At 51.7% G+C, this 13,993-nt stretch overlaps 1 protein-coding gene across 1 annotated transcript; it reads left to right on the top strand.

The window, feature by feature from the left end:
- The first annotated feature begins 2,858 nt into the window (after positions 1-2,858).
- Positions 2,859-13,987, top strand: Ackr3 (atypical chemokine receptor 3). Its single transcript, XM_008823662.3, has 2 exons — positions 2,859-2,950; positions 12,428-13,987. Exon 2 carries the CDS (start codon positions 12,470-12,472, stop codon positions 13,556-13,558), a length of 1,089 nt encoding a protein of 362 aa, XP_008821884.1. The 5' UTR covers positions 2,859-2,950; positions 12,428-12,469; the 3' UTR covers positions 13,559-13,987.
- Positions 13,988-13,993: the final 6 nt, after the last annotated feature.

The raw sequence follows: 13,993 nt of genomic DNA, 5'->3' as shown, positions 1-13,993 counted from the left end.
AACTCCAGTTCCCTCTTCCAACCTCCATGGGCATTGCAGGACACAATCTACATATAAATACACCCACACACCTAAATAATAATAATAATAATAATAATAATAATAATAATAATAATAATAAATAAAAGAATAGAATGCCTTATTTACTACAGACAGGAACCTGGCTCTCAGATTGAGTCACAGCAGGACAGGTAGCACAAGAATCAGTTCCCAGCTGGACCATCTCTTGGGGGGAAGTGTCTTAACTCCAAGGAAGGGGTCTGGTGTTGCAGTTATTTGGGAGGATGTCCTGCCCACCTGTTCAGCAGGAAGCAGTCTTGTCCTGCTGGTCACTGGAGAATGAAACCTCTTCTGGGGTTGCAACTAGTAGCATCTAGGAACCAAACTCTGGGTCAGCTGGGACAGTGGCCTATTCCTTTTGTGTCCTGTGTGGATTACCAGACAGGTTCCTACTCAAAGAAGGGAGGCATTAAATAGGACCCCGCACTGCGGCTCAGCCAAACAGGCCAGCAGCAGTGAGGTACTACCTCCCTGAGCAAGGTTATCCTCCCTGGAGCTGGGACCAGCAGGGCTGGGTATTAGCTCTGCTTGGCACCTGGTGGAGCTAACAGCAGAACTGGGTGCTGGACACGACCGAGCAGAAGTCGCTGGGTACACAATGGGTGCTGGCGGGCCCTGGGGGTGGGCTAGGGGCTGGATGTGGGACTGGGTGCTGGATTCTAGGCTGTGCTGAATGCAGGCTGGGTGCAAGCTGGATGTGGAATGGGGGTGGGGCTCTGGATGCTGCATAAGGTACTGGGGATTCTGTGCAATTGGGTGCAGGGCAGGGCAGGTGGGCTGGGTGCTGAAGGAGAAGCAGAAAACTGTGGAGGGCTGGGTGCGGGCTGCAGTGCTGTGGCCTGGGGATTCAGTCCCCTCTAGCCCCAGGGCAGGCCTTAGCATAGCCAAGGACTTAGTGAAGTTTATTCTCCTTTATAAATAAAATAGCAACAAAAAACTGCTTGGCGCTTCCTTTCCTTTCCAAGCTCATCAGTGAGAGCAATTCAGTCCTTCTACCGCCATACCCCGTGCCCCCCAGTGAGGAGCAGTCCCTAGCAGTGGACGGCCCTGGTTGGCCACACGAGGGCAGGTCTCCGCTTTGCTCCAGGGCAGAGCTCGGCGCCTCTGGGCGAAGGCAGTTTGCAGCCTTTCCAGCTGCGGGATGAGGTCTGCCTGTGCCTGGGCATGTTGCCTGTGTGCACGCGCTTTGGCACCTCTCTCTGGGACTTGGGCTGGCTGCCACCCAGCGAACTGCTCCTGGTCTGCGTGACCGCCAGCCAAATGCCCCAGGATGGGACGGCAAGGCTGTCTTCTGCCTCCCCTCCTCTTCCTCCAAGCCTTAGACACACCCCCAGGAGCAACAGAGCCCTCTTTGTGGATGCAGATTTTCCCTGTTGACACAGGGCATACTCCCCTTGGGACCCCAGACCTGTGTGGCCACAGCCCACCGCCCTTCCAGCCAGACCCAGACCCATCAGGAAGCAGCAAACCATGCCCCCAGGACCACACCCGCAGTCCTGCAGTGAGGTGGCAGATAGCCCCCACATCCAGGACACAGGGTGTGGTGTCATGACCCACCCCCCATCCAGGCCTCAGACTCCTAGTAGTAGCAGCAGACCCCTCCTTCCCACAGCCCTCAAAGCAGGTGTGCTCCTCACACACCCACTGAGCAAGATCTGCCCAGCTCGGAGAAAAGTGCAAAGCTGTTGTCTAAACAAACCATCTCCTTTGTTCCTGGTTTCTCAGCACTGGGGCTTTCGAGCCACGTGAGACTCTGACCTCTGAGTCCTCAAGTTTCAACATTCAGTTGTAACTTTCAGAAGGCATAAAAACATCTCAGTAAGTTTTAGCGCAGGAGAAAGTGCCTACAGCCGGTGCCTCTGTGCATCGCTCTTCAAAAGTCCGGAAGAGCCAGAGAGCGGATAAAAACCAGCGCTGCACGTGGGGGGTGTGTATGGGGGGCAGGGTTGGTGGCAAAGGGGAGTGTGTTACAGCAACGTGGCTTTAAAAGTAAAAGATTGGGTCATCACTTTATGCTCGATTTTACTAAATGGGACATTGGAGACGAACATTGCAAAGGATGACATTTCTAGATGGACTATTAACAGCCTGCTCCTGGGTAAGAATATAGATTTTGATAATGATGATGTTGAGAAAGGGTTTGCTAAACTCATCCCGGACAAGACCTTATCAAAGACATTGGTTAGTCTCGAGAGTGCCTGGCACCGCTCTGTTCTGCCAATCACCCTCCTGACAGAGTCTCAAGAATTTCGTATGAGTTTAAGTAGCATCGTTCAGACTCACTTTTCCTCACTTGCGGATAATAGGGTGCAGTTCCGACTGATTGCTCATACCCAAACTCTGACTTCTGTTTTGGAGGCATTAACAAAGAAAACGCAGCCCTCATAGATCAACACCAAAGTTAAGAAGTTCAGAGTCATTTGTCTTGGGAACAAAGTCTTCCCCAGAGCTCCAGACGTTCGAAGGAACTCCCGGGGTCCGTAGGATTATTGAAGATATACCTGAGGCCAGATAAACATTTGATCATTTTACAAAGCATTAGGATTTCTTTCAGTTTTTCTTCTGCCGACATCTGCCCCCATGGGGTCTAGACTTTGCAAATGAAGGGAGGCTGGGGGTTCCCAAGAGAGTGCCGGCGCAGGAAACAACAGACTAGAGAGGGTAGCACGGGGTGTGTGCGCGCGTGTGCGTGCCTGCATGCCTGTGGGGCTGGGGGAGGGAGGAGGGGACGGAGGAGGGTTTCAAGGCTGCCACCTAGAGGCTCTTTCCTGCAGTTTATATATATAACTGAGTCCAGCCGGAGAGATCCAGTTGGTACAAACTGCTCACACTGAGGGAGCCCAAGCAAAGCTCAGCCGGGAAGGCGAACCGCAGCCCAGCCGGCCCGGAGGTAAGAGCTGTGCTGGGTGGCAGCAGGCAGGGCCCCTGCGCTGGAAGGAAGTGGGCTTCTGCAGAGAGCTCTGATCGCGGTGGGGGTGATCGCGGTGGGGGTGATCACGGTGGGGGTGATCGCGGTGGGGGCTGGTGAGCCTGCAGCTCCGCTTCGGAAAGCTCGGGCTGCTGCAGACTGCGTGTCCGCACTGTAGACGACTGCGTGTCCGTGCTGCAGACTGCGTGTCCGCGCTGCAGACTGCGTGTCCGCGCTGTAGACGACTGCGTGTCCGCGCTGCAGACTGCTGCTCCCCGGGCAGCCGATTCACGTCTCCTCGCGGAGAGCAAAGCGAAGTTTTCTTGAGTCCCTAGCGGAGGGAAGTTTCCGGCGTATTCGTGAGATTTAGGACCCTGGAGTTTGATTGTCGCTGTGAATGCTTAAGTTCCAGGAAGCGGGGGAACTTTGTAAAGAGTGCAGAATGTTGGCTCGGCTAGGCCGAAGCTGGCGTGGGGATGCGCTTGGCACCACTGTTTACCTGCTCTGCTCCCGGCTATCTGTTGGGGAACAGATAGAACTGGTTGGAAACACACAATTCTAGAAAGACCTATGCTGTGTTCAGAGGTGCGGTTACTACTGGATCAGAAAACGGGGCTGAGTGTGAACCTAGACTGCATTTAAACTCAGTGCTGTGGGGGATGATCAGACCCTGTTATTCTCAAAGCTATAAATGTGAATGTTAAACAGCCCCATCTTATCTCTTGATTGCATCCTTGATAATCTAATTTTGAGTATTGTTCTCTTAGAAAGTGTTAAGTCCAACTTCAATTGAGGGGACAAAACAGGCACAAAAAAGTCTAGTATTTTGTCATTTAAATCTACTCTTCAAGGAAATCGTGGATATTGCTGAGTTTTGTTAGCCTGTATGACGGTTACAGGGTGGCTGAAAGGGAGTGATGAGTGAGGTCAGGGGTGGGTGGGTGGTCAGCCCAGACTCCTGACTGCTGGCCACTAGGAGAATAAGGACTTGTAGACGGCAGACTGGCTGGCTCTCTCTCTCTCTCTCTCTCTCTCTCTCTCTCTCTCTCTCTCTTTCTCTCTCTTTCCTTCTCTCTCTTTCTTTCTCTCTCTCTTCTCTCTCCCTCTCTTTCTCTTTCCTTCTCTCTTCTCTTTCTCTCTCTCTTTCTCTCTCTCTCTCCCTCCCCCTTTCTTTTCTCCTTCTCTTTCCATTCATTTGTTCACAAGATGAATTAATTTCTCCACAGTGAGCGTGAGCCTCTTTTTAAGGGTATCTAGGCGGGGACATCTCTGAAACTTCAGTCTGCCAGGCTCCAGTGTGGAAACTTTCTGTTTTTCTTTGAAGATGCAGATGCTGGCTTTGTGTGTCTTTATTTAGTTCAGGAGAAGGTGGAGCTCAAATAGGCAGGACCAGAAAGGAGAGCCAGGCTCTGGTTTCTGTGCTTGGCTTTTGTAGATTTTAAACGGATAAACTGCTGGCTCTTCTCCCGTCTGAATACGTGCTTGCCCCAGATGGAAAACCCTTCTCTGACTGGGAGCTGCCTACACACTCTGGCTTGAAACATTTTGCTCTTTTCCCCAATCTGTGCCATACACACTGAACATGGGCACAGTGATGAGCTGAGCCACAGCCTCCAGGGGGTGGGTGTGTGTGTGTGTGGGGGGGGGTGTGCGGGGTGTGTGTGGGTGGCTGCTAGCAGAAGTACAAAAGTCAGGGGAAGGGGGTGTGCCCACAAGGTGACGCTCCTCTAGAGTTTTTTAAAAAGGGGGTATGCATTGCTGTCACAATATTTTTTTAAAGTTCTAGAAAGTTCCAAGGCAGCATAAGTATGCTTAACCGAGTCAGGACTTTGGAGGAAAGCTTATCCCGTATTAGCAGCAGGTCCTTAGGGAGCTGAGAAGGTATTATGATTTCTAATCAGGCCCAGAATGGGCCAAGGATAGGCTTTCTAGATGGAGAAAAGGACACACACACACACACACACACACACACACACACACACACACCCTGGCTAACCAGAACAGCAGCTTTTTTGTGTGAGGCTTTGGGGCAGAGAACCCGTTTTCAAGTGAGGTTGGTTGAAGTTTCTCAGACTTGGGACGGACTGAAGGGCAACCACTTTATAAACCCCGAGAGTGACCAGGGGGAGGGAAGGGGCCTCAAGGATTTCAAAACTTTAAGATTCTTCTCAGAGATTTGTAGAACATGAATGGAATTTGGGCCTGAAGGCATTTGTACTTTTAAACCAAACAACCAAAGGAAGTTTAAAGATGGTTGTAGAGTTGGCTTATATCTCTAATTTCAGCTGAGGCAGGAGGATTACCATGAGTTTGAGGCCAGCCTGGGTTACATAGCATACATACCCCGCTTCAAAACAGCAAAATGAATAAATAAATAAAATGGCATGCAATTGGAATCTATGCGTTTCGGTAAACTCGATAAGAAATCGTGTAGTGACTAGTGTTTTCAGAGTCCACAGAGGAGGACGTTACTCCAGGACACCTGTCTTCTGTTATAACGAAAGCAAACAGCTTAAAGACAGAACGAAATACGGACGGGGAAACGGGCAGGGCTGCTCTTGACTTTGAATACTTAGTGGTTTTCTGCAGGGAATGGCTGATGCTTTTCTTCTTGAGAATCTGCTTTATTTAGAATTCTTTTTTAAAAGGGTGGGGGGCTTGCCCAGCCCTCTAGCTCCACTTCTGTTGTTCCGTATAAAAATGTCCCAGGATTGTGAAATTTTATGGTGAAAATTTCACAGAGCACAAAGATTGGAAGTGGACTGTGTTTTATTCCCTGGCTCTCAGGGTGGAGATGGCCTTGAACTGCTGCCCGTGGAGTGGTAGATAAGGGGGCCCTGGGCAGTGTGGGAGTGCATTTGAAGGCTGTGTCCGCTAAGTAGTTGGCGTCCTCTACCGGTCCTTATTGTCACAGGTACCTCATGGAGTGTCCTTCCCTCAGGTTTATAGGAAAAGCCTAAGCTTGCATAACCTGGTCCTGGGAACAGCTGTGCGAAGCCCTCCAAGTCTGATGCACCTTTCACTGTCCCGCCTTAGTTCTAAGCTGGTGGGAATGAGGGCTCTGGTTACACTCCCAGCAGGCTGCCTTTGTGTGGCACAGGGACCTCTGGATTTCTCTGCTAGGTACAGCTCTGCTGCCTGGGGCCCTGATTGGGTTTCTAGGTGGAGCATTCAGTCCCCAAGTGCTTACAGTACTGGAGGCTGTCCCAGGTGATGGCAGAAGTGCAGTTTGTCCAAGAACCCTGGAAATAGGTAGCCAGTATCGGAATCAGGGAGTGGATCGTTCTCTCTATTATTTTTTTGAGGTCTCAAATAATTCAAAGCGGTTTCTCACTTACATGAAATAAGGTCACTCAGGGCCACAGTGAGTGTGTTGTCAGGATAGCTTGGTGCTGGGGATGGACGGTGCCTTTCTGTGTTTAGGCCTAGTGCATGGGTGCAGAAAGCTGCCTGGGTGGTGTCACCGGGGTTGGGCGTCGGTTCCAAATAGGGTTACTGAGGGTTTGGTTAAGCAGCAGCCACAGAGGCAGCCATCACCTCCATGATGGGCAGATGCCCCACAGTCCGGAGAAGGTGACCCAACTCTCCTGCCTCAGTTGCATACTGTGCATAAGCTCTCCCAGTCGCATGGAAGCGCTGTCGGAGTCTGCTGTACAGGATCCTGAGCTGCTGAGCCCGGTTCCGCTAGCTGGAGTGCAGGCAGGCCGCAGGGTCCCTTCACCTACCCTGACCTGTTTCCAGGAACGCGTAGAGAGAACAGCTGGGCATGTGTCACCCCTTGCAACACTGAGTTTCTCTGGGAAGTTCCAGGTGGGACACAGGTCAAGAGTTGCAGAAAACCTGTAAAGGGAGTAGAGGCGGAGGTCCTGACAGGCGCAGAGGACCTCTTGTTTTCCAGCTGGTTTGGGGGGCCCCAGGGCTGGGCCCACGTTATCTTATCTGACTTCTGTGGAACAGCAAGCCTTCTTAAGGGGCTCTGTGTTCGCTGCTCTGCACACCAGCTCCGTGGTGTGCCAGGGTATCCAGGGCCAGGCTTTCTTGGCTGTGTGGCCCCTCTGTCCTTAAATCCTCTGTCCCAAAGTCATGGCTTTGTTCCTGAATAGACGGGCAAGGCCAGACCTCCTTGCCCACAGGTTGAGACCCAACTCGGACTTCTGTTCTCCTTCATGAAGATTGGATCTCAGCCAGGTGCAGTGGGTCACTCCCAGTGGTGTCTCTGGGATGTCCCTGGCTGGCCCTCCTTTTCCTGAAGGCTCCTCTGCCCCCCCCCCGTTTCTACCGAGGCACCCATTTTCTTACTCAGGCCCTTGTGCCTCCCTGACCCTCTTGTTTAGATGGTGAGTACTTGTGGGGAAGGTGAGCCTGGCTTGACATCTTCCCCTGCCCCAGAGCCTTTGAGAAGAAATGGACATCAGCTGGAGGTGGGCTGTGACTGAGCCTTTCTAGATGCCCAATGTTGTCAGGACTCTGGCCGCGGTGCAGCTTGGGTGACGGTGATTTCATTGAACATTTCCTTTGTACAGGTCACTTTGCTCCAGTGGTTGAACAGAAGTAGTGAGACGGGGCCGGAAAGTGAGTTTGAAGGAAGGAGGTGCGGAGGGGGAGCAGTGTGGACAGCTCCGTGGTGAGCAGCTTGTGGAGGGGAAGGTCAGACAAGGGCCAGGGCGTCCAGGCTGTGATGGGATACCAGCAGCTTGCTGAGGTATTCGGTGAACCTCAGCCAGACACCTGAACACACTTGGCAGTCTCTGGAAGGAACTAGCTGGGGGTGAGGACGTGGATTGCAGCCCAAACTGCCACCCCATAGAGACTCTAAATTTGGAGACTTCTAATTCTGGTGTTACCCCAGCATGCTAGGGAGCTTGGCCCAGCCATTTGAAAACAGCTGGATACCACAGGCTGCTTTCAGCATCTGGGGTGTTATCCAGGACATTTGAGGAGTGGTTAATAACCCTCAGAATCAAGAGGCATCTCTCCCAGAAAAGTCCTCCACTAGACAAAGAAAAGTCTTGGACCATTGGGACTGGGAGGAGTGAATGGGCCCCTTGATGGGCTGTGGACCCACGGGAGAGCTGGAAGACGGTGTGACATGACACAGGTGGGTGCTGTCTGTGTGCAGGTGATGGGCAAGGTCACTGGCAGGCAGATAAGACTGAATGAATTAAGGGTCAGCACTAGGAAAAGGAGCACAAACTGATGCTGTTGCTTTCTGTTCTAGTGAATTCTCTGTGGTGCAGAGAAACAGAACACAAACCTTTAATGCTCTTAAAAGGGTCATTTCTGCCTCTTAAAATTTACATAATTTTGATGTTAAATTTCAAATAATTCAGGCATTTCTGCAGTAAAAAGGGCTTCAGGGGCCCCTCTGTGCTCTACATCTACCACCCTGCCCTGCGTCTCCCCGCACTGCTGATCTTGTGCCTTTCTGTGCATATATTTGCATATAAAATATTCATAATTTTGCCTTTTCTCCAACATCAATGGAACTGTGCTGTGGCCTGTGCATCTGCTTCCTAACTTGCCATTAACTTCCCTTGTTCTTAAGAGTTTCTCTCTCTCTCTCTCTCTCTCTCTCTCTCTCTCTCCTTTTTACAGCTGTGTTATATTCCAGACAATGGATGCACATTATGTACTCTACCAGCCCCCTATTGGACACATCTGCTGGTCAGCAGTTTTTGCTAGTAAACACATGCTACTTTAGCAAATACATTAGCTACGGTAACTCTAAGCACCTGAAGTGGGTTTTGTCCCCAGGCTGCCCAAGCCTGGGCTCTGAGTACGCAGAAGAGGCCATGTGCCAGATCACACCACACATTGCTCTCCACCCCTGGCCTACACACTACAGGCTGGAACCAGAGTTGGTTCCAGCAGCGCAGCGGGTGACTGGTCTGAGCGGGATGGGGAAGCCTCTTTCTAGTCTCCCCGGCCATCAGCCCTCCCTACTGCTGGCATAAACAGGCCTGTCCTTCTGGCCAAGGGACATTAAGTCTGGACTCAAGGAGCAGGGGCCAGTCCATGTAGATTTGTGCAGAATGTAGCCGGCTCCTTATGAACTGACTGGGAATCCCCTGCATCTGCTGGAGGGAGCATAGGTTCCTGTGCAGGGCACTCTGGGAGTGCAGTGGTGACCCCCCCCCCCCACCTTTCAGATTTGGCTGGGATCTTTGTCTGGGACTAGTGGAGCCCGGGGATTTGGGTGGACAATTCTCAGTTTTCCCTGTCCTGATTCTCCAGAGGTCACTTGCCAAGGAGGAAGCAGGAAACTGAGGAGATCTCTCTGCTCCAGGGTAGACAGACACCATGAAAAAAGGGTGTCAGGTGAGAGCAGGCTCTGCTCACCTGGGTATTTTCCACACAGGTAACATGCACCTCGCATCATGCAGAGGGGGATGGATTGTTCTGTCTTAGACCTTTCTGGAAACAGTCTTATCATTTCTAAAACCTAAAGCACCTGGAAGAGGTCCTGTGATGAAGGCCAAGCTGCAGGTGGCCCTTCGAATATTTTTGTTTTCTTTAGTTACCCTCTTGACATGTGGAGGGTCTGATTGCTGCTCCCCACTTGGTCTGTGGGCATTCCTGGCTGTGTTCCATCCCCCAGCCTCCTGTAGCAGGGAAGAGGCATCCCATCAGGCCCCAGGGGAAGGTGGAGGGTCAATGGTGGGGTGCTCTGGCCAGAGCGCGTATGGTCACTGTAGGCAATGAGCAGTCACAGGGCCAGGAGCAGTCGCCTTCCTTAGCCCATTCCTTCAGCCTGGGATGGTAACAGCTGGGCTCAGGCTGGAGGCTTCCCACAGTGCAAGGAAGGTGCCTTGGAAATGGGGACAGGCAGGAGGGCGTGGCTGGAGCTGTGCGCCTGATCCAATATTGCTGTGACTCCTGGGGTATGGTGATCACCAAACCAAGGCTTTTTACCCAGAGGAAAGAGGCAGAATCCAAAGGGCTGGATGGGGATCTACCATCCTCTGCTGCTGAGAACATTCGAGCTAGCTGGCAACCCACACAGCACAGGGCAGAGTCAGAGACAGAGTCGGCTCTTCAGGGACAGTGGAAGGGTATAGAAGGTGGGCACTATTTCATTCTGTTTCCCGCTCTGACCTCAAACCCAGGGCCTTGAGCATGGTAGGCAAGTACTCTACCAACTGAGCTGTACCTCCGGCTCACGTGCGTTCTATTTTAATGGGACAGAGTAAAAAAAAAAAGGATCTATGCCTCAGAGTCACAGAGGATGAGCAGAACTTTTGCTTTGCTTCTTCCTAGTCATGGCTTCAGGGTAGAGAGTCAGCTCTAGTGTGTGTGTGTGTGTGTGTCTGTGTGTCTGTGTGTGTGTGTGTGTGTGTGTCTGTGTCTGTGTCTATGTCTGTGTGTAGCAGTTCTAGGCAGCCTGGGTCTGGCACTCTGCTCAGCACCCAGTCCGGCAGGTCACAGAGGCCCCATCTTCGGGAAGGTGTTCCCTGTAGCCCCGATGAGTGCTGTCTTTTCTTAGTCCTCAGGAATGTGTCTTAGGAGAGGGCCAGTACCTTCTAAACGGAATATCCTGACTTCCATCGTGCGCACCTCTGTGGGCATCCTTCTGAGCGGCTGTGTTTGGTCTCACAAGCCAGAGGCTGCACGGCCTGGGAACCTACCCGATAAGCCAGCTATGAGGACCGTCAGCCTTCTTGGCTTTGTGGCCAGCCTCCCTCCACCATGGGGGACTTTCAGAGTGGGAAGGGGATGCAGCTGTCACTGAAGGTCAGATCTTCTATCAGCATCTGGGGACACAGAGGCTGGTTAGGTCACCAGGAAGGAAACCTTTAAAGGGCTCTGAGAGCCACTCAGAGCCTGTACAAGTTTCCTTTAACTGAGGTCACCTGCTGTGGGTTTTGGGGTCTGGGGATGATCCTGAGTGGCAGCAGAAGTTGTCTCTTTTCAAGATCCCATTCACATTGTCCAGAAGGAGAAAGCTGACTAGCTGTCCCCTGTGAGCTCCTGACTTCCTCCTGGCTGAAAACTCAGTAAGAGCAGGTTTCCTGCATTGGTAGTTAGTGAGGTCAGGTGTGGTTAAAGGGCAAACGGCCTAATTCCAGCTGCAGAGTCCTGTGTTCTCACCCCTTGGCAGGGACTTGGGGGTGACGTTTTGTGGAGCACCTGCTAACTCCAAGATTCGGCATTGGGCCCTTTCGTCTTGGGGTAGATGCTGTCATTCTGGGGTACAGACACAGGCAGTCAAGTCTGGGTCAGACACTAATGAGAATTCCAACCCTGGATTCTAGAATCGGTGGTTTCTCAAACCCTGGCCACCTGGACACTGACCCCACTGACCATTGTCCTTCGGGAGGTTTGTGTGTGACCTGGTGTCCATCTCAAGTGAACCTGACAGATAATCTCGGCTCTGGTTCAGTTACCCCCCACCCCAATACAGGTGCCATCACATGACTGCATGCCTCCCCATGCTAGCCAGCCGCATGATAAGGTTTGGCCATGTTGACAGCTGACTCAGAACCACGGACAGATGGACAACTGACAGCAGCTCTCGGCAGCTCCTACAATGTCTGTGGAGAATCCAGACCTGACAGTAGCTTCTCTGGGGCTAGGTTTTCAGTAGGTGTGACATGACAGCTCAGAATGTTAGCCTCAGGTCAGGCCAGCCTCAGCTGGCAGAGGTGTGACTGGTGGCTTGTGGCCTCTGAGCTTTGAGTCTTGGCACGCATTGCTCTTGAGTCAGTTCAGCAAGTGAGAGACGGAACCCAGGCAAAGGTGGGGAGCCCGGGACAGCTGGCTGGTTGCCCTCAGTGGAAAACTCACAGCAAAGCCAGAGTCTGCAGGTTTGGGAAGTGGTCAGGTAGCAGTGTTCCACACATGTTGGCTGTACTTCTAGTGGCCTTCGTGATTGCCAGTTGAGGGCAGCCAAGGACCCAGGTTAGCACAAGGATATTGCAGAAAGGTTAAAAACACTAAGTTGCATTTTAAAACAAATTGAAAGGATTTGAAGTGCTTTCATTAAGACACCAAAGTCACACACTGGTAGTGCTCACGCCAGGAGCACATCAATGCTGCCACTCCTGGGGGATGCCAGTAAAATGGCTCTGTAGTCCCCTGCTGAGCACAGGCAAGCCATCAACATTGCTGTGGCCAGGGCTCTGCTGCCTGACGTTTCTTTGGCCCCTGTACCGTGTTGATTTCACACCCCAGGCACAGCTAAGCTGATGCCTCAATAACACAGCCATGAAAAGACACAGAAAACAAATACCTCCTCTCTCCAGCACCATGTGGCTGTAGCTGGGATGTGTTTGATTTTGTTTTTCACAGTCTAAAAAGGTTGTTTTCTTTTCTCCTTTCTTTGTGAAGACACCACAGAGCTAAAGATAAACAGCTGTGCACCTCAGGGCCTGGGACGGGCATTTTGACGGAGACCTGAGGTGAGATTTTCCTAATGAAGTGATTTCACCTCTCCATCTCTTCTGTTTGCTTTGGCTACAGGTCATTTGATCACCTCCCCTGACCCCTCGGCCCCTCCAGACCATGGATGTGCATCTGTTTGACTATACAGAGCCTGGGAACTACTCTGACATCAACTGGCCATGCAACAGCAGCGACTGCATCATGGTCGACACAGTGCAGTGCTCTGCCATGCCCAATAAAAGCATCCTGCTCTACATGTTGTCCTTCATCTACATTTTCATCTTTGTGATTGGCATGATTGCCAACTCTGTGGTGGTCTGGGTGAACATCCAGGCCAAGACCACAGGCTACGACACCCACTGCTACATCTTGAACCTGGCCATCGCTGACCTGTGGGTCGTCATCACCATCCCCGTCTGGGTGGTCAGTCTGGTGCAGCATAACCAGTGGCCCATGGGAGAGCTCACGTGCAAGGTCACGCACCTCATCTTCTCCATCAACCTCTTCGGCAGTATCTTCTTCCTCACCTGCATGAGCGTGGACCGCTACCTCTCCATCACCTACTTCACCAGCACCTCCAGTCGCAAGAAGAAGATGGTGCGTCGTGTTGTCTGCATCCTGGTATGGCTGCTGGCTTTCTTCGTGTCCCTGCCCGACACCTACTACCTGAAGACGGTCACATCTGCTTCCACCAACGAGACCTACTGTCGGTCCTTCTACCCCGAGCACAGCATCAGGGAGTGGCTGATCGGCATGGAGCTGGTCTCTGTCATCTTGGGTTTTGCAGTTCCTTTCACCATCATCGCCATCTTCTACTTCCTGTTGGCCAGAGCCATCTCAGCATCCGGTGACCAGGAGAAGCACAGCAGCAGGAAGATCATCTTCTCCTACGTGGTGGTCTTCCTGGTGTGCTGGCTGCCATACCATGCTGTGGTCCTGCTCGACATCTTCTCCATCTTACACTACATCCCATTCACTTGCCAGCTGGAGAACGCGCTCTTCACGGCACTGCACGTCACACAGTGCCTGTCTCTGGTGCACTGCTGTGTCAACCCAGTGCTCTACAGCTTCATCAACCGCAACTATAGGTATGAGCTGATGAAAGCCTTCATTTTCAAGTACTCAGCCAAAACGGGCCTCACCAAGCTCATCGATGCCTCCAGGGTGTCAGAGACGGAGTACTCCGCCCTGGAGCAGAGCACCAAGTGACCACGTGGCAGAGGCTTGGGGACGTGTGCTTGTTGTGAGAAAGGCGCTGGGCCTCGTGGTTTCTAGAGGAAAGCCAAGTAGCTTCGGGTCTGGCTTGAGTGGCGCTAAGAGAAGACAGATGGTCGTCGCCTGGCTGTTCATTCAGTTTGCATCAGGCAGAGCTGTGCCATGCCGCCAGCATCAGACCAGACTCACCGTGTCATCTGTAGAGTAGAACCTTCTGTGTTTCCTAAAGTTTTTATCTGGTGTCTTGTATTTAAGTTTTAAGACTTTATTTTCTCACTATGGTATACCTTATAAATGTATTTGAAAGTGAAATATATTTTAAATATTGTATGGGAGGTATAATGCTATTGTATTCAGCTCATGTAGATCTAAGATTAGCTTGACTTCAGTTTTGACTAAAGATGACATTGTTAGCTGGGTCGAAATTAT

The sequence above is a fragment of the Nannospalax galili genome, unplaced genomic scaffold, assembly GCF_000622305.1.
Source record: "Nannospalax galili isolate Female #2095 unplaced genomic scaffold, S.galili_v1.0 scaffold149, whole genome shotgun sequence".
In the NCBI taxonomy this organism is placed as follows: domain Eukaryota; kingdom Metazoa; phylum Chordata; class Mammalia; order Rodentia; family Spalacidae; genus Nannospalax; species Nannospalax galili.
This window is presented reverse-complemented; position numbering and strand designations above follow the sequence as displayed.

What these genes read in the sequence shown, in the direction of transcription:
- Ackr3 (XM_008823662.3), top strand. Translation starts at nt 12,470, where the DNA reads ATGGATGTGCATCTGTTTGACTATACAGAGCCTGGGAACTACTCTGAC.